The sequence below is a fragment of the Epinephelus moara genome, chromosome 17, assembly GCF_006386435.1.
Source record: "Epinephelus moara isolate mb chromosome 17, YSFRI_EMoa_1.0, whole genome shotgun sequence".
NCBI classification, from domain to species: domain Eukaryota; kingdom Metazoa; phylum Chordata; class Actinopteri; order Perciformes; family Serranidae; genus Epinephelus; species Epinephelus moara.
The window spans coordinates 15,192,016-15,219,762 of NC_065522.1; the positions used below are offsets into that span (position 1 = coordinate 15,192,016).

The 27,747-nt window shown below is 39.4% G+C and overlaps 2 protein-coding genes and 1 long non-coding RNA gene across 4 annotated transcripts in view; 1 reads left to right on the forward strand and 2 right to left on the reverse strand.

Moving 5' to 3' along the window:
* LOC126404200 (glucosidase 2 subunit beta-like) overlaps positions 1 to 23,460 on the reverse strand; it is a 190,452-nt gene extending 166,992 nt beyond the window's left edge. The window contains exons 1-6 of the mRNA XM_050067256.1: positions 23,271 to 23,460; positions 22,740 to 22,856; positions 19,455 to 19,550; positions 16,418 to 16,475; positions 15,297 to 15,414; positions 8,722 to 8,851 (exon numbers count right to left, since the gene is read on the reverse strand). Coding sequence (XP_049923213.1) covers positions 8,722 to 8,851; positions 15,297 to 15,414; positions 16,418 to 16,475; positions 19,455 to 19,550; positions 22,740 to 22,856; positions 23,271 to 23,352 — 601 coding nt within the window. The 5' untranslated portion in view covers positions 23,353 to 23,460. The remainder of the gene's footprint in view (positions 1 to 8,721; positions 8,852 to 15,296; positions 15,415 to 16,417; positions 16,476 to 19,454; positions 19,551 to 22,739; positions 22,857 to 23,270) is intronic.
* LOC126404202 (uncharacterized) overlaps positions 22,801 to 27,747 on the forward strand; it is an 11,656-nt gene continuing 6,709 nt past the window's right edge. For both annotated transcript variants that reach the window (XR_007571416.1, XR_007571417.1), the window contains exon 1: positions 22,801 to 22,934. This is a non-coding gene — a long non-coding RNA (uncharacterized LOC126404202). The remainder of the gene's footprint in view (positions 22,935 to 27,747) is intronic.
* Positions 24,608 to 26,397, reverse strand: LOC126404201 (doublesex- and mab-3-related transcription factor A1-like). Its single transcript, XM_050067257.1, has 2 exons — positions 25,818 to 26,397; positions 24,608 to 25,624 (listed from the first exon to the last, which is right to left on the reverse strand). Exons 1-2 carry the CDS (start codon positions 26,293 to 26,295, stop codon positions 24,834 to 24,836), a joined length of 1,269 nt encoding a protein of 422 aa, XP_049923214.1. The 5' UTR covers positions 26,296 to 26,397; the 3' UTR covers positions 24,608 to 24,833.

Consider the following 27,747-nt stretch of genomic DNA (forward strand, 5'->3'; position numbering starts at 1 on the left):
TAGCCAAATGACTTTATTAATATGGCAAAATCAATAATCATCTTCTCTTACAAGCACTAATGATCTCCCTTAGGCTACAGTATGGTAGGGGAATAGATAAGCTTCTGTTATTCTGTGAGAATTTACTTTGAGTGCCAAACCTTCGTGCACCAAATGAATGCCCCTGTGGTTTCCTTATTTATGCATCAAAATTTTATGGTCAGTCCAACAATACCGTCTGATAAGAACAAGGTGCAATTTGTTGTGCTGCAGTGTGGTTTTATGAATCGCTAATAATACAAATAATTCAAAAGGGGATGGAGAGCCTGAATAAATAAAAATGGCAACGCTGACTATGTAATAACTAACATTTACACTCCGCTATGGATCTACAACTGCTGGGGAAATGTATGAATAAATATGACTCCAGATATGACATGAATATGACATTGTCTAATCATTATGCATGACTGTATGGATGGGAAAAACAACCAAATATAGATGCAATTTCAAGGTGAAATTGCGTGAGTCTCACATCCAAAAGGACGAACCATGAATTATGTCCATGTTTGACAGAACTGAAAAACAACTAATTTGATTTGGTTCATACAAAATGGACAGTAAGAAAGCTGCTGTGATGTATGGCATGGCTACAACAGTGGTGGTTTGGCTGCTGAGGCATTCTTCTACCTCAATACATTTAAAGTCATTAGTACTTACACTAGTGCTAACATTTTGTTTAACGTGGTTTTCCTACATTAAGAAAATCTGAAAAAGAGGCATCCAGAAATCCTGGATCCGGGGTCGCAGCCGCCTAACACTGCTGCTTGCGGTAGGTTTTACGTCTGCCTTCTGTAGGTTGACTGGTGAAAAAGCTATGGGCATCAAGATGGCTACAATTAGAGGAGATATCGGAAAGATTCAGCCATACATGTTTGAGCCTCAGTCAGACCCAGTCTCAAGCGAGGAGTCTGTTGTGCACAAAATCAGCGACTAGAAGACGTATCAGAATGGTAAGTGTAGTTAGCATCTTTTATTTATGTTGTTTGTTAGCTTGTAGGCCAACAGGCAGTGTGAAACATAAAATAACATCTGCTACGACAGGGGTTTTGGTTGATAGGGTTTACATCCAAAAACTGCACATGCCTATCATGTTTGCTGTCCAAACTTTCACTATGCTAATGCTAACTCTGCTCTATGTACTGACAAGTCCGCCCTGCACTGGAGGTTTCAGGTTTCTTTGCCTGCAGTGTGTCGAAGTCTGTTCCCCCATCGTATGCGTTTCCAGTATTAGATAGCAACTGGCTTTTGTATTAGTGACGAACCTAATCTAGGTTACCCGCCGAATGTTTAAATCTCAGATTTTACGTAAATGCAGACCCTTTCAGTAAGGAATTTGATAACACCTCTGTAGCCAAACATATCAAATCATCGATACCTGTCGATTCCGAATATTTGAAACCATTTCAAAACTCATTTTCGGCAGTATCAGTACACTGGTACCAGCTAATGTTAACGTTTACTACAGTCATTCTGTTGTTCTCTGCTACAAACCAATAAAAGTCCTTGTTGATAGCTATAGCCTTGTTATATTAATCTCTAATTTAAAACAGGTTATGTCCTTAATGCCAATTTTCCTCCAATTTTAGTATCAAAAATCATTATTTTCAAGGTATTGAATCACAGTGTTGTGACATCACTACTCTCTAGTGCAGAGGTTGCGCTAGACTTTTTGACCGACAGGGTCATTTTGACCGACAGGGTTATAAAAATTCGGTCATAATCTATTTTTACCGGTCATTTTAATTTTCGTTTTTAAATGATAATAAAGATATTCAAAGACATTTGGTTTTCATTCGTTCGTTTTTAATAAATCCAACAAGCAAGTTATAAAGTGTGCATTAATAAGGACATGAACGAAAAGATGAACAGACATGCACACACCGCAGCGCTTCAGTTCGGCGTCTGGTCTACACGCGAGCCACGAGCGCTTCTGTCAAGCTGGATAGAGCGGATCGTACCAAACAGGAAGTCGGACACAGAAAAGACGAGAGAATCCGGCCAATTTTCAAAATAAAATAATAGCATGCACTGAGGAACGTGAGGGAATACCATGTTTATAATTTAAAAAAACACAACAGTGCATAACCGAACACATTTTTCAATACCCTAATCACTTCATTACAATTTTAATTTTGTGTCACTGAGCCTACAGACTACATAAATAAAATGGTCAGAACAATATGCCCTATTCATTCAGTGTTAATCCAACACGTTCAATACATGGACATTCAATGACAAATTGTCATTAACTAATTACGTTATAAAAAACGATTAAAATATGGACTTACCCATGTTTAAAATGACCTGTTGAAGTGAAAAAACGAGTACTGACGGGAACAGACGAGTAGAGTCGATGTTTAACCGGCGCGGAGAGCGCAGGAGAAATACGCTGCCTGTGTGGACAGTCAAGCGCCTGCGAGTATACTCGCAGGACTTCTGTAGCACTAACGCACCTGGTGTGGTATACTCGCAGGACTTCTGTAGCACTAACGCACCTGGTGTGTTCAGGCCCTTATGTTAACAACGCTACATGAAGCAGGTGAATGACTTTTTCTCTGCAGTGTGAAAACGGCAGCCACTTAAACCACTGACTGTGCACTCCGCCGCCAAGTGGGCAGGGGTGGTAATTGCAACCGGTCAAATGACCGACGGCCTTCAGATTTTCCGGTCATTGTTGTAAAAAACCGGTCAATGACCGAGAATATCCGGTTAACGCGACCCCTGCTCTAGTGACAAACTTTGCAAAGACAAAAATCACAGGGTTTCCCACATTCATTTATTTGTGGCAGCCTGCCACGACAGCAACATCTGCCGCCATGTACTGATTTTTTTATTGTTGGAGCTGGACCACTCATAAGAAGTGCTATTGGGATATATATATATATATATATACATATATATATACAGAGTGCAAAGCGTACCCTGGGCCCAGCCGGAGCAGCAGAAAGCCAGGGGCAGTAAAAGTGAAACTTAATCATTAATAGATCATTTAGTTTCACTGGCCTCTGCAGCAGCTGCTCCTCTTATCCATCGATCTATTCTGATCAGCTCAGATCAGACAATTATCCACTCCATGACTCAAACTTTAAAGACTATTTAGGGATAAAAAAGAACTCAAAATGATTAGCTCCGCGCTGCATTCAATGACCTGCAAAAAACCTCTGCATTTAGGGGGACACAGAGGCTACCACCAAACATAGACTCTAGTTTTGTGGGAAACACTGTGGCAGTGTAGTGAAGCAAATTGCTTTTATGGGACATAAATATTAAAAAAAAAAAAAAAAAAAAATTTTAAGGAGAGGGGGACTTCAATTTACTAAATAAATTACATTAAATTACATTAAATTAAACTCAATTTAACTCAACTGCCTCACTGCACTCATGTACCTTTGGAAACATGAGAAGCAGGGGGGTGGTTTGCAAGATGTTCCACTAGAGAAATCAGGTCAACCACTGGATTACCGATGAACTTGAGGAAATCTCCTCAAACTGTGGTTGAACTCTGAGCCAGTGTAGCTTTGCATATTGGGACGTACCATTAAACGCAGTAACGGACATAAAATACAATGTGTCTCTTTATGAGGGGATCATATCAAGTAAACATCATCAGAGATGGAAGAGACCTCCATGTGAACCCGAAGCTTATTGAGGTTGGCATTAAAAAGGGTTTTGTTTTGTTTTTTTACAAAAACAACACGCAAACATGATCAGTGTCCTCTCTGACAAGCCGGGCACAGCAAAGTCTTTGTTATTCAATGAGGATTTAACCAGATTTCCCAGCATGCTTTGCAAAGTGCATCAGAATCGTAAATACCGAGCTAGCTAATGGAATGACAGGATACGGCTAATTAATGTAGTCCTATTAATCTGTGAGAACAATGTCCAACATCCTTGTATCCTGAAAACATGATAATCACACACTACAGTATGTGCATTATTTGTTGGACTGTGAAACAGTATCACATTAGCGCTGCAGCTCCGAAACACTTCTTCTAAATCTGGCACCTGCTCAGAGTCCTCCAAAAGCATGTACACTAAAGACACTCTTGGAATATAATTTCCTCATGTTAAATAAAATGGCACAACTCATACTTTAATAACAATATCCAATATCTCAGATCCTCCAAGCCCTGCAATTATTGTTTCATCGTGGCAAAAGCACTGCACCATGAGAAACAGCAATTTCCTTTGAGGGTACAAAAACCCCAGCCCTTTAAAACTTCTCAATAACTGCACATGAAGCCCTGGAGACATGTTTGAGCGACAGCAGCAGTAAAGGGAAAGACTGTTAAGTTCTCCTTTGCAGGCTCAGCTGCTTGTTGTTCTGGCTTTTCATTCCTATTTTGACACAGGCTATTGACAGGTCATAAAGGGAAAGACAAGTCGCTTATGAAAAAAAGTGTGTTTCGTCTTTGTGATGTTACTATATTTAATTGGGATACGTCAATATTTGTCCTCATGGGTCCTCTGTAGTTTAAGGATAAGCTTTACAATCCAAAAATCTTTTGAGACGTGGACACGAAACTCGATTACAACTTGGTTTAAACACTGACCTTACAGCATAAAATGCAAATGTAAAATGTGATGTTAGCATGTATGAAATGTTGGAAAATACTTCCTTGATGATGACTTCACTTGTACAACCTCTGCATTACTGTGTGCATGTTTTATCACCGGGAATTAAATTAAAATGTGCATGAAAAAAGTATTAACTTGCCACCCAGAATAATAACAGCAAGGCCAATCGGGGGGCCATAAAGTGTTTGCTGAGTTATACAGTAGTGTTGGCAGATTAATGGTGCTTATTCTGATTTTTAAGTTTTAATCAACATGTAATGTCATAAGTTGCGGGGAGAAAAGGCTTCCAGTCACTGGAACTTCCCGTCAACTTCAACACACACACGCGCGCGCGCACACACACACACACACACACACACACACACACACAAACTGTCATTAGAACGGCATAATAAAAGCCTAGATGGATAGCCAACATGGACAAGACATGCCACGGAAATGAAAATTGATGGTTGTTACGCCCTGAAGATGAGCAGTAATGGAAGCAAAGGATGACAGGCTCAGGAACATGGGGTGTCTATGATGTCTGGCAAAGGTCAACTCTCGCAGTGGGAAGCATGATGGATGCATGCTTAGAGGAACCGGCAAAGTCAAATGACCTTTATTGCAATCAAAACTTTCACTTGAGGGCCAGTTTGACACCACGCAGACTATCAACTGATAGTATTTCATGGCATCAGAGAAGAATGTGAGAAACATGACGGCAATGCATTAACAAGTAGACAAATGATGTTTGATGCATTGGCATTCAAACAGCAGAATATGGTAAAAATGAGAAAAATACCATTAAATAATTACAAATTACATAGTGGTGTGTTTGTTTCTATGAAGGCCCATTTCTGCCTGTGTAATGTAAAAGATCCTATAAGTCATTATGATGAAAAGCCTTCTCAAAATAATGTGTTGGTGTTTTAAAATAATGAGTTATCTAAAAAAAAAATTGTTTCTCAAGATAATGAGTTAGTATCTTAAAATAATCATCTAGTTTCTCAAAATAATTTGTATCTTAAAATAATGACTTTGTATCTCAAATGGATTCATTAGTATCTTACAGCAATAATTTAGTATCTCAAAATAATGAGAAACTGGATCAAAATAATGTTAGTATTTTAAAAAAAAGACTCAGTGTCTTAAAATAATTAGTATTTTAAAATAATGTCTTTGTATCTGAAAATAATTACTTTGTACCTTAAATAATGACTTAGTAATATAAATAATAATTATTAAAATAATTACAAGTATCTGAAAATAATGAGTTAGTATCTCACAATAATGACTTAGTATCTGAAAATAATGAGTTAGTATCTCACAATAATGACTTAGTATCTGAAAATAATGAGTTAGTATCTCACAATAATGACTTAGTATCTGAAAATAATGAGTTAGTATCTCACAATAATGACTTAGTATCTGAAAATAATGAGTTAGTATCTCACAATAATGACTTAGTATCTGAAAATAATGAGTTAGTATCTCAAAATAATTATCTACTTTCTCAAAATAATGAGTTAGTTTCTCAAAATAATGAGTTAGTATCTGAAAAGAATGAGTTAGTATCTCACAATAATGACTTAGTATCTCAAAATAATTATCTACTTTCTCAAAATAATGAGTTAGTTTCTCAAAATAATGAGTTAGTATCTGAAAAGAATGAGTTAGTATCTCACAATAATGACTTAGTATCTCAAAATAATTATCTACTTTCTCAGAATAATGAGTTAGTTTCTCAAAATAATGAGTTAGTATCTCACAATAATGAGTTAGTATCTCAAAATAACTATCTACTTTCTCAAAATAATGAGTTAGTATCTCAAAATAATTATCTACTTTCTCAAAATAATGAGTTAGTTTCTCAAAATAATGAGTTAGTATCTGAAAAGAATGAGTTAGTATCTCACAATAATGACTTAGTATCTCAAAATAATGAGTTAGTATCTCACAATAATGACTTAGTATCTCATAATAATGAGTTAGTATCTCACAATAATGACTTAGTATCTCATAATAATGAGTTAGTATCTCAAAATAATTATCTACTTTCTCAGAATAATGAGTTAGTTTCTCAAAATAATGAGTTAATATCTGAAAAGAATGAGTTAGTATCTCACAATAATGACTTAGTATCTCAAAATAATTATCTACTTTCTCAAAATAATGAGTTAGTATCTCATAATAGTGACTTAGTATCGCAAAATAATTACAAGTATCTCAAAATAATGACTTAGTATCTCAAAACAATGACTTAGTATCGCATAATGAGTTAGTATCTCAAAATAGTGACTTAGTATCTCAAAATAATTACAAGCATCTCAAAACAATGATTTAGTATCTCATAATAATGACTTAGTATCTCACAATAATGACTTAGTATCGCCTAATAATGAGTTAGTATCTCAAAATAATTATCTACTTTCTCAGAATGAGTTAGTTTCTCAAAATAATGAGTTAGTATCTCACAATAATGAGTTAGTATCTCATAATGAGTTAGTATCTCATAATAATGAGTTAGTATCTCAAAATAATGACTTAGTATCTCATAATAATGACTCAATATCTCAAAATAATGACTTAGTATCTCAAAATAATTACTCAGTTTCTCAAAATAATGAGTTACTATCTCAAAATAATGAGTTAGTTTTTCAAAATAATGAGTAAGTATCACAGAAATGACTTAGTATCTCAAAATAATGAGTTAGTATCTGAAAATGAGTTAGTAATTTAAAATAATGACTTCATAACTCAAAACAAGTTTGTACCTAAAAGAAAATGACTAAGTGTCTTAAAATAATTACTCTGTACCTTAGAATAATGACTTAGTACCTCAAACTGAAGTAGTTATTCAAAAACAATGACTTAGTATCTTAAAATGATGAGTTAGTATCTCAAAATAACAACTTAGTATCTCAAAATGAGGTAGTTATTCAAAAGCAATGACTAAGCATCTTAAAATAATGACTTTGTATCTCAAATTATTGACTGAGTATCTAAATAATGACTTAGTTTCTCAAAATAATGACTTAGTTTCTCAAAATAACTTAGTATCTCAAAAAATGAGTTAGTATTTCAAAATAAGTTAGTAATAAAGTATCTCAAAATAATTACTCTGTACCTTAGAATAATGACCACAAAATGAGGTAGTAATTCAAAAACATTAACTAAGTATCTTAAAATGATGAATCTGTATATAAAATTATTGACTTACTATCACAAAATGAGATGAGATGAGACATGATGAGTTAGTATCTCAAAATAATGACCGTGTATCTTAAAATAATGACAGACTTTCTAAAACAAAACAAAAAAAAAAAAAAAAGACTTGGTATTGATTATCATTTCGAAATACTTAGTCATTAATTTTAAATGTTTTATTATAATGACAAAAATGATCATTTTTTCATCACACTGGTAAAAACAGGCTTCCATAAGTTTCCCACCAGTATTAAAGGTGCATGTTTTTGTAGATCATAACAAATGGGAATATGAAAAACATTCATTCTGCAACAATCTAACAATCTAAAACTTTGAGCTAATTTAGCTCCAGTAATCTCTATCCCCTGCCTTCTTAACACATGCACGTAATGATTCTTCTAATCCTTCTGGACTTCAGTGCAAAATTGAGTGAGCCCATTTTCTATCCAGCCCCACAACTTTCTGTACATTCACATACGCAGGTCTGAACGTCACTAAAATGCCGAGCCAGCTAGTGCTTGGAGCGATAAGGGAATTTTCCTGTGAGTCATAAGCAACTTCTCTCTGAAGGTTTGAGGAACGTGAAAGAAGAGCTGTGGGACTGCAATATGCTGTTGCTCAGCAGTCCTCTCCGAGTCCATTTATTTCAATGGCAGAGGCATCTGTATTTAACCCTTCCAGCTGTTTCTGATGTTCCACCATTTGTCATCCTGACTATCTGGCCTGGGGAGCTAAGGTCAATTTACTTTTGTTGAATGTAAGGCTGAGCTGAAATAAAACGGAAGCTGCCCTGTGGTAGCTGTAACAATGACCTAACTATATCTACAAACCGGAGCAATTCTGTGGATTGACCAAATTGCTTTGAATGGACTCAAACCAAATCATGGGAGGTTAAGGTGGCAAAACACTTACTGCTGTCCCCTGCTTCCAGAGCCTTTAATGTTTGCTCTTTGAGTCGGTCGGCCTCATGTTTCTTCCTTCTGTGTTCCTCTAATTTGATCTGTAGGTCCTCGGCTACCTGCTGAAGCTCTCTGAGCTGCGCCTGAAGAGAGATGATAGAGAGAAACACAAAGTCTAAGATCAGCGTAACATGGGAAACATTCTAGCTGGCAGGTGATGGACACTTTCATCCCATTCAATTACAATTACAGCACAAATAGTTAGTGATACGCTTGTCTAGTTTTACAGTCAGTCTTCTTGATATTATCCCTAACCTGTAGCGCATACAAGCACAACTGGACATTCTGTTTCAATCAAACCCCCCATGGTACTTTCCCACCACTGTTAGATCTAATATATAATTTTATCTGTTTGTTTTTTTTGTAAATTTTTGTTTTGTAAAACTCTAGTGACTCAAACACGTATGGTTGTATAAGTCCAATAAAGTCTCTAGATGGAGCATCCATAGCAGTCCTACAATTTAAAAAACGGGGTATGACTTCATGCATTCAGCGGACACGCCCCCAGCATCTCAGAGCAGAGCATACTGCCTATTTTTTCATGATTTTGAAATGTTGGTTTATATACTTTGTGACTTTTTTTAATCATTCATATATGGCTGCATGCTTAATAACACTTTTCTGTGGTGTGACAAACATATCACACATATCTATGATTCAGAGCCGGGATTGCCTGGACACGGCTCTCAACATGGCCATGGCAGAGCCGGAAAGTAGCAGCTAACGCCGCAAAAGGTGCTAACAGCGTCAACAGTGCTAACAACAGCAACAGTGCTGACAGAGATAATGGTGTAATCAGGGGGGACTGGAAGATGGGCGTTACGCTTTCGCAACGACATTCCGCCACCTTGGGTAAAGACATCTATAATGCGGTAACCACCATATGAACGCAGTCCAAAGCTGTGTCGATAAGCTAGGAAGTGGAATACAGACACAGGACTCACATGTACTATATGCACATGCAGCCAGACTGGCTACCACAACAAAGGACAGAGAAGCTCGCATTACAACACACACAGAGGTAGAGTGACTTCAATTTCTGCTCAGGGCGCCATTACTCCACCAACATCGTTACACAGAATTTCATTTCATTTACATTGAATTTCCCCTTGGGGACTAATAAAGTATATCAAATTAAATTAAATCAAAATTAAATTAGCAAATACTGCTTGCTTCTTCTTAATGTTGTGAGTGCTGTATAGAGCTCCTTTAAGGCTTGCACTGTAGATTTAACATATAGTAGAGCTACTACTTTCCAGTTTGGAAAAAGTAGATCATTTTGGAGCATTTCTGGCACTGGCTCTAGGGACGGCAATGTCAGTCTCCTAAAAGAACCTTGTTAATCTAAGCTAGAGTATTATTTTCAAGACAATCATGATTATATTTTACTGAGGGGAAAATAACATTAACAGTCAACAGTTATAGTGACACAATTCAAGTGTTGACCACAGGATAGTTGACTTATAGCCTTAAAGGTATTTGTAGAAAGTAGTGCCTGAATTGGCGTTAACAGGTGTTTAGAATCTGTCTCCGTTCGTATCTCCTCCTCTCACCTTATCTTTCTTTCTGCATCAGTATATCTACCTCCAGACCACAACCAGCCCGTGTGTTTACAAAAACTTGTACGACAGCAGTCGGGCCTTCACAATGGACTATTTAAATCACTTGCGTCAGGAGGTGTTGCTGTCACACCAAAAATGACAGCTTTTGACAACCAAGCACAACCTATCATCACTCTCTGTAATGGACCAATTAATATGAAAGCGCGCGTGTGTGTGTGTGTGTGTGTGTGTGTGTGTGTGTGTGTGTGTGTACCGCCTTCCGATCTCTCCTCAGAGACTCTCATAATGCAGTGATGAATTCTGCTTGGTTCGGATAGGGATGACTACCTTTCTAGGCCACGCTGCTTGCTTAGCCGCCTTCAGTTTGCTGCAGTGATTTATGGGCTCCATTTTGAGAGTACAAGAACATATTAACTTGTGATTAACAGTCATAACATGTGGACGAAAAATTTCTCCACAGTATGGCTGGACAATAAATCAATATGATATCGATATCATGATATAAGACTAGATAGTGTCTTCTATTTTGGATATTAATGTAATAGCTGACGTCTTTTAAAGGCTGAATTACAGTAAAGTATTATAATTTTCTGAAGTTACCAGACTGTTCTAGATGTTCTATTATTTGCCTTCACCCACTTGGTCATTATATCCACATTGCTGATGATTAATAATGAAAAAACTCATATTTTAAATACGAAAAGCGCAAGTGGTCAGTCCTACAGTATCGTTCATATATTGATATCAAGGAATTTATATATTATGATGTTTGATAGTGTTAAAATATCATATAAAACACTAGAAACTAGTGTACATAGTATTTGTGCTTCCATAAATTAAAGCTTTATGATGATGATGTTCTGTTTAGTCTCATTTTAATCTGGAAAAAAAAGAAATATTCCATTTGGGATGAGTCAAAATGATATAGTTTTTCATTTTAAAACATCAAGGAGTGCTGATTCAGTACTCAGTGTTTGAGAGTTTTCCCTGCTGTGTTATGTGAGAAAACTGTAGTACAGTTTGGACAGAAAAAGCACCACATGTTCCTCTCAAATCCTGACAAAATTCAGACAAGGCTATATTGAGAAAAAAAAATATTTCTAAGAAGGATTTAGGGCTAGCAAATGCTGCACACCGTTCCTTGCTTTAAACTGTGCAGAAAGATAATCACAAACCTCCTCCTCCTTTTATCGAATACCTATTTGTATTGAATACCAATTAGGACACGCAGTGCTGACGAGCTAGAATCAGCTTTCATTATTCAAAGGCTTCTAATTTGATTAAAAAGTTTCCTAACATCCTGTTTCCTCAGCAGCACATTTTTCTTTAACCCTTGAACTGCAGGAAGAGTTCACTTTTGTGCCATTGTGTAAGGCTTCCCGAGACGAGGCCCCTGAGGTGACCCTGCCATATCAACAAAGACGCACTGAGAGAGGTAGGATCACGGTGTGTGGCTAGGCTACAAGGACCGGGTGACACTTCAGCCTCGATCTGCCAATCAGCCGCCACAGAAAAGAACATGGAACAAAAAAAAAAAAAGGAACAAAAATGTGCAGGGTACACACTCAGAGACCATCAGCTGGCAAATCAGACATGTGTGAGCGCATATGTGTGAAAAAAAGTGGCCTTCGGTCAAAATCTCTGTTGTCAAACAAGTGGTATCTTGTAACTCCATCCTCCATACATCTTTTAAACAAGTCTGACATTCGTGAAATGCATTTTTTTATTCACAAATGGTGTAAAGTGCTTCAAAATACCTTGAATAAAGTAATTTCTCACATAATAAATGCAGAAGATAACACAAGGATTGAGGGCAGCCCTGAGAGAGTCAAAGAACTGTAAAACATTTTTCAGCTGCCAATTAGTCCTTCAGAATCCCAAATACATACTTTAAAATGACCATAACTACACATTTAATGGTACTCTGGTCTCACACTTTTCAATTTTCTATTACTAATGCACTACAAAAAAGGAAAACTATCTTTATATGTGCAACATGTAGTAGGTGAGCTACACTTGACCGTTAAACAGTACAGGGAGGGCAACTTGTATTTCCCAAATTAAGGTAATGCATTAAGTAATGAGACCACTGAACCAGTAAATATAACTAACAAACATCTAAAGAGATCCTCAGCTGCCAAATTTACCAATTTAATTTGCACCGAACTCCAGGGCTCCAGTTTCTAATTTGGCCTAGTGCTTGTTGAAATGGAGAGCAGGGGAAACTGTGAAGTACTTCCTTGAAGCTCTATAAAAGGAGCATGTTGATTCAAAATGGGCTTGATCACTCAGGTGCTTGTTTACTTATGCCGACTTACCCCCAACCACTGACTCCTTACAGCTTTAGAGTGATTGCAAATGAAGCAGTTTCAGCAGAAATCCTTAAAAGACACAGTAAAACACCAAGTTTCTGGCAAGAGAAGAATATGAGGGTGTTTATGGGTGACAGATGACTAGAAACCAGAATTGTTTGGATGGGAGATGTGAAACATTTGGAATATTGTGTTTGTTATGTTAACATGGGAGGACGCTCATGAAGAAATGGCAGAAATTAATCAACTAAAACAGTGATGCAAGTGAGCCAGTGGCTGGGAAAATGCTTTGTGTCAGTTCGTAGAGCAAGAAAACAGTGAACATCTTACAATGACATGGCAAAAACTAACTACACAGCAGGCAGAGGTTGGTGTTAGAAAGTGCACAGCAGACGTCTGTAGCAGCAGATGTCACTAACATGTATGGTCAAAACAATATCATAGAGCACAAGCTGCTCATTGAGATCAGGAATTCTCTGTATGCAACACATATAAAAGCAAATTAACCTCAATGTCTCGATCAATCAAGTGTGTTGGCTAGCGAGCCAGGTAATAAGACTGCAGTTACTAAGTGGCAGCACAAAGTAGCCAAGATGAAAACATAATTAAATCTATTGGGAATAATAGAAACAATATCTACACACAGTAGCCACCAGATAGAAACACACCACTAATTTTAATTATCATTTTAGGGCCATTCTGTCTTAATATGGTAACTGACAATAACAAAAGATTACAAGAATTACTGCCTCGCGGCTGAATGCCTCTGCGCACCAGTCAGGTAGCACTTTCAGTTTACATCCCTGTCTGTGAAAACATGGATGCTTCACACCCATAGTTCCCATGACAGCACATAAGGGCAATACAATCAGCACAGTTTCAGGATGGACACCCAAGATTAGAGTCACCAATTTAGCATCTGACCAAATGCCTTCTGTTCCTGTGATACGATGTTGAACTACAGCCAGAAAAGTGTTTTTGCAAAACATCATGATGTCACAGTGAAGATGACCTTTGACCTTTAGAAAGTAAAATGTAATCACTGTATCAATATATCCTGTTAGACATTTGTGTGATTTCTTTTCATGATTAGAGTATGAGGTCTTTAGTTATGGCCAAAACCATGTTTTGTGAGGTCACAGTGACCTTGACCTTTGACCACTAAATTCTAATCAATTTTGAGTCCAAGTGGATGTTTGAGGAAACTTCCTTAAGGACTTCTTGAGATACTACATTCACGAGAATGAGACGGACGCAAGGTCACAACGACCTTGACCTTTGACCACCAAAATCTAATCAGTACATCATTCAATTTAAGTGAACATTTGTGACAAATTTGACAAAAATCCCTCGAATCATTCTTAAGATATTGCCTTCACAAGAATATGACAGACGAGGTCACAGTGATCTTGACCTTTCTGACCTTCAACCACTAAATTCTGATCAATTCATTTTTGAGTCCAAGTGGACGTTTATGCCAAATTTAAGGAAACTTCTTTAATGACTTCTTGAGATACTGTGTTCAAGAGAATGAGACAGACGCAAGGTCACAGTGAACTTGACCCTTGACTACCAAAATTGACCAAGAATGAGACAGATGAGGTCACAGTGACCTTGACCTTTGACGTATGACCACCAAAAACTAATCATCTGTTGAGTCTACATGAATCCTTGTGCCAAATTTGAAGAAACTCCCTCAAGGCGCTTTTGAGATATTGCTTTCATGAGAATGGTACGGATGGGCGTATATACGTACCTACCCAAAGACAGGCATAAAAAGAGGAAGAAAAACCATGTACCCAGGTATAAATGGCACCCGAGTGAACCAGATAAATTCACTGAATGCACAGCAGACAGAAATTAGTTCACAGCATACAGTGTATGAATCTGTGCCAAAGGTCTGTGCAACAGTTCAGGATCCATCCCTGGGTTCACCATGTTAACTGCAATGGGCTCTGACAGGCCAGTGTTCATTATGAAGGCTACAGGACACACACTGCACCCCGGTGTGTGAGTCAATAGGCTACAGGTGCAGAATTATTGTACCATACACCACACCAAACTAGGGTTTACCCAAATGCCTCAGAGCTTCAATCATTGCCTAATAATGGATGTTCACATCAGTATTCGAATGCTATGTTTTATTGTATCGTTACCTCAAAAATCCCAATAAATTAAGAAATAATAATCCAACATATTTCATTATGCATTAACATTAATTAATTATTTTCAGACATATGTGAACTCAGTGATAAGCCTAGTTCTGTGACTACGACAGTTTGACCACCCCTGACGGGCTTACAGATGCACTGGCCCCCAAAATGTCCAATATTTATTGCTGTAGTATTTTTTATACTTTATGTCTGTTTAGGGCGCTTGTTTCTCAAAAATGAAGGTCACCAGTTTTCTACTGATGCAGGGATTAAGTTCAAATATATAGGCCGTCATATACTATATATAGACCACTTAATGAACCTTGTGTATACTCTGTGCAGGTCAAGTGAAAAGCAGTGATAAACACACAAGTGAAAGTCGCTGGTTTTCTCACAACAAGAACAGGATAAAGCTTTTTAGGGAAAACCCTAATGACCATCCTGTAGCTCTGCTGCCTGCCATGTGGTAGTAGTTACTTCAGCAAAATACAGTCAGTGTACCTGTTTCTCCCTCCAGAGGAGCACTCCCTCCTCAATCAGTTGCTGCTTGAGTTGCAAACCCTCATCCAAGGTCCTCATCTGGCCCTCCACGTATTCTCTCTCTCTCTGTCCCAGATTCCTGGAGGAGAGCGGGAGAGAGAGAGAGAGAGAGAAAGGATGCACAGTCCCATCATTACCGAGAAAACATCGGCCACCCCTGCTATGGTCATTGAGATGGCGCAATCCAATTTTTAAGGGCCCACAATGCAGCGGGAATCCAAATGGGAAAATAGAAGAGTAAATAAGACGGGGGGCTGATGCTCTGTGGCTGAACTAAATTGTTTTTGAAGTCTGGCAAACACAATATGAGTGTGGACCTTGTGAAAACATAATGAGATATACTCTGCTTGTATGCGGTTTTGAGGCGAATGGCAGTGAACGAAATAACAGAGGACTGTCAACAAAAGAAGTGGGTTACCGTATTAGGAGTTACATTTACACAGCGGGCCACATTACAGCAACATAGTATGGTCAATCTTTGCGGCGCAGCTCAGAGAAGATGATAAATATGACCTGGCAGGGGCCTGCGTTCTTATATGTATACTTATCCACAGACCTACCATCCATGCACTCTGTCATTTGTATCCTAAAGAAACTCAATTATCTGCATGACAAACACCTCTGGATGGGGTTATTGAGAGTACAATTTACAGAGCGAGGAGGAGAGTGTAATGAAGTGGGGAGTCAGATTTGTCTTTATCATGCATGAACTCTTTAAAACAATATTGTGATGCATATACGTTGTAAGAGCAGGTCTGAGCTACATCAAGTTTTTAAATCATAGTGACACCATGCCCCCTGGTGGCACAGTGAATGAGTCACTATCACAAGAGTGCAGCAAGTCTATCACTCTGATGCTGTGATAACATCCTTATGTTAAACACAACTTGGATTTAAGGAAGAGCTGCATTTTTTTTAATCAAACCTCCCAAAATGAACTGTTTGATACATTTCCCAAATCGAAATGGACTGCTTGAATATTTATTTCTTTAGCTCTGCGTGGGCCTCTAAAGCCATATTTTGAGTCAAAATCTGCATGTGTTATTTTATAAATATTGAATCTCAGTTTTGATTCAACTGACCAGCAAGTGTTCTGGCAGCGAGCGTGGCTGTTGTATTCATCTGAAGCATCGCAGCAATCTGGCACGAGACACAGGAGAAACCAATCCAATGCACATACAAGAGAACAGAAGAGCATTCATTATATCAGCGAGGAGAGGTGAGCAAAACATCTTTATTCTACATGATGTCATCAATACAGAGTCTGGCAATTAAAAAGGGTTAAAGTTAAAAACAATACTCAACAAACACACATCATCAGGAAGTATGAGCAGTTTATTTTCAGGTACTTTCTGGGGCCTAGTATTATCACTCACTTGTGCCCCGAAAAGTGAACATTTACATTGCAATCATTTGCTATTCAACATACAAAACATGAATTTCATAACCAAGAGAAAATTAATCAACAGTTATTCTGATAATGAGTTCATCATTTCAGTAACTTTTCAGGAGAAAATGCCCAAAAATGTGAGGATATGCTGCTGTTTTTGCCATACATGACTTTTGTAGAATTTTCTTTGCCCTATTTGCTGAGACAGTGTGTAAAAAAAATCATGTTCCTTTGACTCCTCCTCTGCCTTCTAATGGCCTTACCGCACATGAATGAAATCAACCAATCAGAGCTGAGGAGTCTCTAATGCAGCTGTCAATCATGTCAATCACTGCTTTAACTACAGTAATACTACTGTTTAGTTGTAAAATAAGAAGCCATGTTGGAGCAAACATTCTCATTCTACAGTTAAACAGTGCACTAAAATATATGTCTGAAAACATCTGAGACAATTAATAGGCCATGCAGTAACAGAATCTTGATTCATATTTGATCAGCGCTGCCTAGTTTGACAGTTTGACTGCAGTTCAGAAGCAGTGATTGACAACTAGAGGCTTCTCAGCTCTGACTGGGTGCATCATGTGAGCTGCAGCTTTTAGCAAATGCTGTTAGAAGCAAAACTGGTAGGAGTGGGAGGAGGAACCTAATTTTTTCACAGACTATCTGTCTTATGTGCCTCTGTGTGAATACAGTGACAGATTTAGCAAATATGACAAAAAGTTATTTTCGTAAGTTACCAGCTGTACCTTTAACTACAAATTTTGGGCGGTTTTGGACAAAGCAAGATATCTTAAATGTCATCTTGTGCTGTGGGAGATTAAAATGGCCATTTTTCAGTATTTTCTGATCATTCACAGATTATCACTCTCATGTTTACAGCAAATATAAGGCTACTGCTGCTGACTGTCACTTAGCTTCAGTTAGCATTGCTGCACAATATGAGGAAAATATGCAGTTTATGATAATGTTGTTGACCATTGCTTGTTTGTTTGTTTGTTTGTTTGTTTATTTGCACTTATAAAAAAGAAACATTACACAGATAAGAAAGAAAATAAGACAAGCTTGATTGCGATAATGATATTACTTGCAATAAATAACCAAAGAGAATTAAAGTGTACTCAGTTGTCTGCTGCTTTCAGTATATGATAAAATACAACAAATTAATTGCTGATATAAGAAAAAAAATTGAGGAAATTATTTTCAACATTCTTTAATTGAGCGAATTAAACATTTAACTTAACAAAAGTAACCAATAAAAAAGAAATGATATTGTTATATTTTTAAGTGCAAATTTCTCTGATACTCAAAAAAATCCGAGTGCAATATTCATGTCTTTTGCAGTGTGTCTTATTGCGCAACTTGACATCGCCATAACAAAGACTATCTCTTAATCTAATCTCTACAAAATCTGAGGAGTAAAACAAAGAGCTAGGCTAGCTGTTTCCCTGTTTCCAGTATATGTGCTAAGCTAAGCGAACCAGCTGACTGCTGTAGCCATATATCTGACCGACAGACATGAAAGTAGCAAAGCATGTATCTTTAAGGCTTTAGTCACTGTTCATCCCCAGTGAAGACGAGATCTTTGTATCTGCTTGATACCTCACTCTTTAGTTCAGAGAGGATCTCTCTTGAGATCGACCACTCGTAAAGATCAGCCGCATGGTGTTCTGTGAGTGCTCAGATCTGCCTTTAGCTCAGATGTTTCACCCCAGAGAGTGGGCACAGTGTGATATTTCTCAATTATCCAGAACCCCATTGGTGACCGGTGGAACGAGAGCTTTTACAGCCCAGAAAGGGAAGCCAGTGAAAATCTCTCAACAACCAGCCGAAGAGGAAAAGCGACAAGGTGTTAGCTATTAAGTGGCGCCACTCAAGGCAGGGTAGGTATGAGCAGACAGGTGGGAGAAGAATAAAAGAGGGAGGAAAGGGAGAGGGAGGCTTTGAGAAATATTCCACGACTGCTCTTTCATTCTTTCAAAATTTTTTTCCCCTGCAATGGTTGCATGCTGTCTAATGCAGCCGAAAGTGCTGGTGACGGAGAGGAGATGTCGACAACGAAATGTATTGATTCTATCCAAAGTGAAGAGCTACTGGAGAACAAAAGTGAACGAGAAGGGGGGCTGAAAAACTATCTGATTAGGTGCAGAGTGTGGCAGATTTTACAAGCTTGAATAGAGAAAAGCCTTGAGGAAAAGGACAGGATGTTTTTCAAGGAAAACTGTGTGAGGAGAGCCGAGCGTGTGTGTTAGACAGCCATGTTTTGTTTGCTGTGTCTACTTCATCTGTTTGTTTGTACTACAAAAGGAGTGACAGTCTGTACACCAACATGTCAGCTTCTTGACATAATGTAAAATATGAATTCCGGTCCATGTTTGCAAAACACACAAAAAAGGTATAAAAGCAAACAGACTCTCACCCCATAAAAGAAAGGGATGTGATTAAAACCTCACCATGAATTAGTAAGTTGTGAGATATGAGAGCAACCTCGGCATCAAACCTTTCCACCAGCTATTTTGAACAAATAAGACGGCGATTCATTTTCTGCAAGAATAAATCTGTTCATCACTGCAGCACTTGCAGCGCTGCCCCTGTTGTCCTTGAAAAACGCTGAAGCAGAAAACATTGTTAATCCATTGCCTCACTTCAGGTTCTGCAAAGTTTATTAAAAGTCGCCTCCCAGGAGAGCATCATTTCATCTGCCATAACGCAATATATATAAAAAGCCTTACCACAGATGCCATCATTGACTCGCGATGATGGGATGTAGTGTGGGCGGAAGCCCAGATTGGTGCAGTAGAATCGGCCACGAGGACAGGCTGAGGTGCCTACATGGGGGCAGAAGCAGAGGTCAACGCTGCATAATGAACTAACTTACAGAAACGAATGAACCCAATCAAAACTATTTATAATACATGCATGGGGGTTGCTAAGACATGTGGTATGTCACTTTCTAGAACTTGTACAGATGATGCCGGCATTTTGTTTTTGTTGTTTTATGATTTCATTTTAACAGCCTGGGTGCTGCTGTAAGAGTTGAAATGAGTATGCCTCAAAATTTTGTTCAGTAGCAGAAGCAGTGTGCAGTTTAAAGCTGTTTGCACCAGCTCATAGAAGACAAAAACTATCTTGGTGTTAGTGAGCAATCCTTGGCCTTAATTGCAAAATATGAACATTATTTTGTTTTGAATGTGTAATAAAGTGTTCTAAAAGGGCCATTGTTTCGCAATTTCTGGTTGCATTATATTGCATCCTGTTTTAACGTTAAAGGGACAGTTCACCCCAAAATAAAAAATACATATTTTTCCTCTTACCTGTAGCGCTATCCATCAATCCAGATTATTTTGAAGTGAATTGCAGAGTGTTGGAGATATCAGCCATAGCGATATCAGCCTTCTCTCCAATATAATGGAACTAGATGGCACTCAGCTTGTGGTGCTCAAAGCAGCAAAAAAAACCTCAACAGTAATGTCTCTTTCCAGAAATCATGACCCGCTTACTCAAGATAATCCACACTTGTTGTGGGCAGTTTCATATAGGAAATGTTTTCTTTCTACCAAACTACACCTGCAAACCGTATCACTGCGCAGGAGGAAGAGTGCATCTACTGCTAGCTCACCTAGCACCACTGAGCTAGCTCATGTTACAACTCAGCTGAGGAGGACGACAGTATTGACATTTTGCGTCATCACCAACACAAGCCTCTCGTACATGAGTAGATGCACGCTTCCTTCTGTGCAGTGATACAGTTGGCAGGTGTGGTTTGGTAGAGAGAAAATAGTTCCTACATTAAACTGCTCACAACAAGGTCTGTGGATTATCTTGAGTAACCATGTCAAAATGTATTTTTTGGCACTTTTAGCTCCACAAGCTGAGTGCCATCTAGTTCCATTATACTTGAGAGAGGGCAGACATCTCTGGGATCAATATCTCCAACACTTGGCAACTCACACCAAAACAATCTAGACTGATAAACAGCACTACAGGTAAGAGGAAAAAAAAGTATTCTTATTCACTCAAGTATGGTTTAAAGTACTACATGGACACTGAACACATAACTTGAGGCCCGGGGAATTTTAACCTCTATATTTCCGTGTCTACACTTTACTACACTGGCTGCATCAGCTGCCAATACACGGGGTCAATCAGTCCAAAATCTCCATGAGGGTAGATAACATTACCAACATGCTCAATTTCGATTTGGATTTACAGCTGCAGTACGGCACAGCATAACAACAGCAGAGGCAGATTATGACCTTAAATGGTCCAATAGATTGTTTGTTGGCTTGCAAAGTGTATCCATTCACCAAGTCTTTAAAACGTGCACATGTGTACACAACAGAGAATGGATTAGTTCCATAAGTTCAGTCACTTAATGACCAGTTAGAATCTACATGTAAAGGCCAGTAGGAGGGCTGAGTGCATTTGAGGGACCTGCAGATGACGCAGGAGTCCAAGGTTCAAAACTGTGAGGTCATTTTATTTTCTTGGTGGATTTCTTTATAAAGCTTTGTGTGTGTGGTTTAATCTCTGCAAAGAGAGAACATCAAACTAAAAAAAAGTAAAACAAATATTAAGTAAGTAAATTCAATCACAAGACACACACACACATCATGGCTGAGGTCAAAAGGAAAGAACAAAGGGAGGAAGGCAGCATAATATAGCCTCTCATCAACTGTTTGGTTTGGTTAAACATATCAGGTCTCTTTATCCAGTCAGTACAGTTCATTTGGACTGGTGTCAAAGCTGTCAATTGAACCCTGGTGTGAACCAAACAACCGAAGCGAGATCGCTTAAAAAGTTGGGACTCTGGTGCGGGTCATTTGTGGTGTGAAAGTAAACAAACCACCACAGGATTTTATGACAGCAGATATGCGATTTTAGCATGATTTCAAAAGCTTAACCATAATAAATCCATCTGCTGATCATGAACTCATTTCAGGGAGCGATCTTACAATTGAATTGTATAGGCTATGTATTTATGCAAATCATTTGAAAACCATGGCAACAGGAGTGCACGACTGCGTGGGTATTTTGCCTGATATGTCAAAGCTGTTAAAACTGCTGTGCTTGTCTGCGACTCTGTGTACAACGTCAGTACATTAGGTCCATTATAGTGTGTCACAGTGATCCCACAGTAATGAGCTTTGAATCACAACTGTACGAGACGTGTCCTGTTCGTCCTGTCTCTACCTGTTAGTGAGTATTCATAAGTCTAACAGTAATAATAAAAATAAGAAAGAAGATAAATACTCATCAGATAAATTAAAGTGCTGCATAAACTTCTGTCAGTCACCAGAATTTGATTTCTCCATGTGGGACCTGATGATGCAAAAACTACCCGATCAACATGTTACCTGTCAATCTGCATAACTTCATGTTTACTCCTCTTGGTTTGTTTGTAAAAAGTAAGTGTGAACAAGAACCGGACCACAACCAAGATTAGAAACAGGTGTGAAAGCACCCTGAGGTGAAGTGCTTGCACATGAGAGGGGCGGTTCCTTCCAGGCAGGGGTGTTTGCACTATCCTCCCTGCCTCAGGTGTGATCATGTGATCTCCAAGTTGGGGACTTTTGACAGACCCCTTCAGCAGACGACTTAATAATGTTTTTGTCTTTAAATTTCTTGTGTTCTGTGACAACTGCAACAACTCCTCATTGTGCAACGTCAGCAGCAATTTATAGGGCTCCTGATTCCACATGGAGCAACAGATCTACAAGGTGATTTTCAGTAACGATGACATGATACCTGAATAAAATAAATTTAATACATTAATTCATGGCCTAGTCTGAATAGCATATGGTCTGTTTTAGAAGGTGCCAGTGTGGGTTTATGTGATAGATAGTCTAGCCCATTAGTTATCAGAACATGTCTGAAAAGTCCAAATCAATGTTATTTTCTCTCGAACAGAAATTCAGTGTACAGTAATTATTAACAGTGCCCAGGTCACAGTGCTGACTCACAGTTTGCTAACACTGGTAAACACACACCCACTCGCACATGGGTCCACTTTTTACCTGGTTCATCAGAGCCGTCTTCACAGTCACAGTAGTCATCGTTCACCTGCTCAAAGGGGATGATCTTCGACCCATCGATGCACAGGAAGGACTTCCTCTCCCTGTAGAACCGCTTGTCTGTCACAGAATAAAAACATTACAGGCTGATGCTTGTTGGTGACCTTGAACTGCAGCTGGAAGTGTAACCAAACAAAGGTGAGGACTCGGAACATGTTGTGCCTGTGACATTTATTTAAGGATAAAGGCTGGGTGCTAAAGGAGTCCAGAGTCTGTGGAGAAATGCTACAGGAACAATTTAAAAAGCTATAGGTGTGTTATTAAAGCTACAACCCTGAGCACACTTTAACTGATGTGTACAGCTGTTACAAACTACCTGCAGCGATGACACCCTCCTAAGTACTTGCTTCATGGTGTCTATGTTAAAGCTAATGAGCTGTTAAAGTCATTGCACGTTGCACCATGCAGCTTAATTAACAAATATGATGATAGCTACTTAGCCTTAAGCTAGCTCGAAGGGGACAGTGAACTTACAGGACGAAGATATCCCTCTAATTTTCCGCGAGTCGACGAAACCACACCAAAAGACAGCGGCGATAACAACGTGGAGACGCATGTCAGACGGCAGAACTGTAAACTGTCTCCCTCTTCCCTAACAAGAAAACCCGCTCAATGCTGTTTCAAACTCATGATATGCATCCAACATTTAAACTGGCCATGTCCCGACTTCCTGAAACATGCGGTCTCGTGACGCCTCCGAGACGTTCTATTGGTTTTCATTCGAGCCGCGTGCAGCTCCTTCGACCAATCATGAGTGAGAACGGGTTCCTGATGCAGAGGAAGAAACACACTTGTTCAGATTTTTATTTTAGACTTTATCGACGTTTTTTAAAATGGAAAGACGAGCAGTTTGTGAGCTTTTGATATGTTAAATGTCTCTGGGATTTGAAATGGATATATTTAAAGGTTTTTTTAGTTTGTACGAAGGTCATTTCCGGCAACTAGTGATGCATATTGTGACCAAATATTGCCTGTCGCCAGCACTAGGAGCCTACACACACAAGCAAGGAGCTAATATAACAATGGCTAAGCACAATGAAGAGTAAAACCTAGAATTTGTCATAAAACAAGGTTTTAAGTATGTATGAGTACTCAAAATTAAAAAGAAAACTTGTCTTTGAAGCTATATTCCAAGGCCGTAGCCATGGATTTAACATTGGGGGGACCAAATCTACTGGGGGGTCTGTCTCCCCAAAAAAATGTAAAAATTTGATAACTCTGTTGCATTATATTACACCATATATAGGCCTACACAAATATGCAATTAATGAAACTCACTACTGTCTACAAAACGACACATGCAGTGCAACATGAATGACTGACACATAACTCTTCCTTAAACTGCTGACTGGACCTATATTGAAACACTTAAATACTGTGAGGTTCCAGGTTTTATTCTCCTTTGTAGCATGCATCACTTTAATACAGCCTAAAGAAAATATGAAGATGGGTGATGGATATGTACCTGACCTGTGAGCACCTGCTTTTCTTCTCAAAACTTAAAAAGGGACACATGTGCCGTGCACATATACTTTGTGTGATGTCATTAATTTCTTGTACTTATCGTCCTTATTATTGTGTGGCGTTATATATATTTCACTTACATTTTAAGTAGGCCTAGTGGGCTATATGCATAGGCTCAAAACAAATACCTATCATGGGATAAATTCACTGTAAAACAGAATCCATCCAATTTTAGAAAGGCACGCTTTATGAGTCTATAGACACAAAATTCATAATAAGGAATGTTTACTTTGTCTCATTTTATTGGAAAAAAAAGTAGATAGATGGAATAAATTGGCACAAAATCATGAACACATATAAAACAAGGGTGTCTGTTGATAGTTTTATTCATATTAAAAATCTTTACAACATTTACACTATAAAAAAAAACAAGTCTGAAACAGAAATTGTCAGAATGCAGTGATTTCAATCAGCACATGGTCTGAGGCACTTGAAATGCGATTTAAAGATAAATCCAAAAGTCAATTTACAATAAGGTTCACTTAAGTATAACATTTTTTAATTATTATATTGTCATTTTTCACTGTTAAGTCTGGAGTAAAGACCTGTGCTGCACAGAGACTCCTTGCTCTGAAGGTAAGAAAAGTCTCGGATCATGCCCGGGAAGGGATATGAGTCCAAGGGAGGACGTAGTGGGAACACTGGCATCAGTCCGGATGTCATGTATGGTGACATGAAACCTGCCATCCCGCCGCTGGCAGAGGAATACGCCAGCCTCAGGGGGCTGACACCCAGGCGGGGGCTGAGTCCGTACAGACTGTCTCCCCCGGCGGCCGTCGGCGGCATGTGGAGCGGGGAGAAAGCAGACTTGTTCCCCAGAGCACCGAGCGCTCCAGGCAGTCCAACAGAAGGCCTGAGCGCGTTGGAGTGATTAGACAGAGACGAGCCATCACAGTCTAGTTTGCTCTCTTTGGAGTTCAACACCAGTTCAATGGTTCTGACGATGTCGCCTTTGCATGTTCTCACCATAGACTCCAGGGTGTCCCGTTTCTGATGGGGGAAGATCTTGGCTATGATATCAGTGGGGTCCCGCTCTAGGCTCGGGTAGTCCCTGGGCTTCTCCGACTCGCTGCCTGAGTCTGGATCCGAGGAGGAAAGTGACCTCTGTGGGCTCTCCAAGTGGTCTGAGCGCTGGTCAAACGCTGGAGACGCACTTGCGCTGTCGTCGTTAAATGAAGTGGTGGTGTCCTGGTTTGGAGACAGGTCTTTCTTGTCATTTGGAGAGGGCAGGCGTGCGGTGTGGGGTGCAAACAGGGGTCGACCTACGTATCCGTTATAAAAGTTGTGCTTGCTCAGTTTGTCATCTGGAATGGGGACAAAAGAAAAACAGGTTGATTAAAATCACATGCGCGCTTCTGTGTGCGTAAAATGCTCCAAACAGCGCAGTCTTTAAAAATAAATTGCATATGCTGTTATATTTTGGGGTGATACATAAATTAATTATGGGATTATTTTCTATTTGGAAAGAAAATAGTAAACTTTTTATTTTTAACTCACCATTTTTTTGGTTCTCTGCTCCAAAAACATCAAAACTTGGAGCTGTTGGAGTGCTGCTGGCAGCTGCTGGCACCCCGGGGCCTACGGGTGACGCCTGGGGCATCCCTGTCTCCCCACCGATCCCAGAGCCGGGGTACATGAGCCGGAGCTCCCGGGCCTCGCTCTCCTCCTGAGCCTGCTGCCTCCTCAGCGCCACCTGCGCGGCCATCACCCGCTGCCTCTCCGCGATCAGAGTGCACTTTGGGCACACGCAGTCCCTCCAGCGACAGAAGCGTTTGTGGCCTTTCAGTGCTGACACCACGCCGTGGTTCCTGCACCGGGCGCACTTCGGGGTGCGGGGGTATCCCCTCTCCAGCGCGGGGTTGCAAGCCCGGAGGAAGAGAGGCGGAGGGCGCAGGAGGGAAGGTGGCACCTGCAAGCCACCGAGAGGGGAGGCGGTGTGCCCGGCCAGGCCGAGCGGTCTGATCCTGCTGTCCATCGCCTGGAGGGTGACAAAGTCTTAAAGTCCAATACAGTTAGTCAAGTCAAACCAGTGGTCTTCTCTGAGTGATTGGCGTCTCTGTACTGCCTCTGGCACCCTGAGCCAGCGCTCCTTAAGTGTCTCCTCTCCAGGTGGTTTGACATGTAATACAACACCCCAGTCACACCCCTTTCCGCTCCAGCCTCTTAATACCCTATCATGTTTATTTGCATCCCGGATGAATAGTGGTCTAATCTGATGCAACTGAGCCTATCTGCAGCTGTATTAGGAAAAAGGCCTGCCAGGACCAGACTATGATCTTTATAAATGCACTTATAAAAACTGGGATTACATCAGTTAGACATTTGTTTGACACATAAAGTGATACAAAGTTCAACTCCACCAAAAGTCAAATTTAAACTGCAGTTAGGGTTGCTTTATGAGTAACTATGTGTCATATGCACCACCAGTCAGAACGTTTTAATTTGTTGAATGAGGTGTTAACCAGGGGCGCCACAAAGGGGAGCCCATAGCCCCCCCAAGAAAACCTAAAGCAGGATTCAAGCTTGTGCATCAGCTGCAGAGCCTACACACGTGGTCTGCGCCATTGTGAGCATTTACACTTGTGCAGTGGTGTGTCTGTGTCACTCTGTAGTTACACCTCCAAAACACTAGTTGGCTTAATAGAGACCATTTCAAACACAAGTACACAAATCAGCTTCATTATAACTCGCAGCATTCACAGACAAACACTTGTCTTTATCTGGACACATTTTCCCCACAAATACAACATGCTAATGTTTTTAGCACAAGCCTATGGCATTTTACATTGTATAAATTAGCCTAGCAGCTAGCAGACTTTTCCTCTACTCATTTGAAGCCAGGGACAACAGCAACATTTAACAATGGTAAAGTTACAAAATTCAGCTCCATTACAACTGACAAGGGTCACTAACAAAACAATTGTCTTATACTAAACACTTTTCCCAAACAAATATAATATGCTAACATTATTAGCACAAGCCTATGACATTTTACATTGTATAAATTAGTCTAGCCGCTAGCAGACTTTCCCTCTGCTCATATGAAGCCAGGATAAATTTTACACACAAGACTTAAAATGCTATTTTGTGGAGGCTTTATTGTCTTCACAATTTATTGTTTCTTATCTGTGAAATAAAAGTAAATAAAAGCTTCGTTTCCACTGAGGGAAATGGTTTCAGCTCACAAAAAAAGATAGGAGGTCTGCATCGCCACGACATATAGTTACGTTTCTGGGGAGGTGCACCTCAGGCCATGGACCGCGGAACGCATCTGAACAAGGGGGGGCCATAACTTCAAGTCATGCGGAGGGGGTGGGGGGCATATGCATTGAAACAGACAATATTACTGATGTATTAAATAACGTTGCGGAGCACTTTTTTTTATTCCGACGCCACACAGTCACATCTACAGTACACGCATGAACAC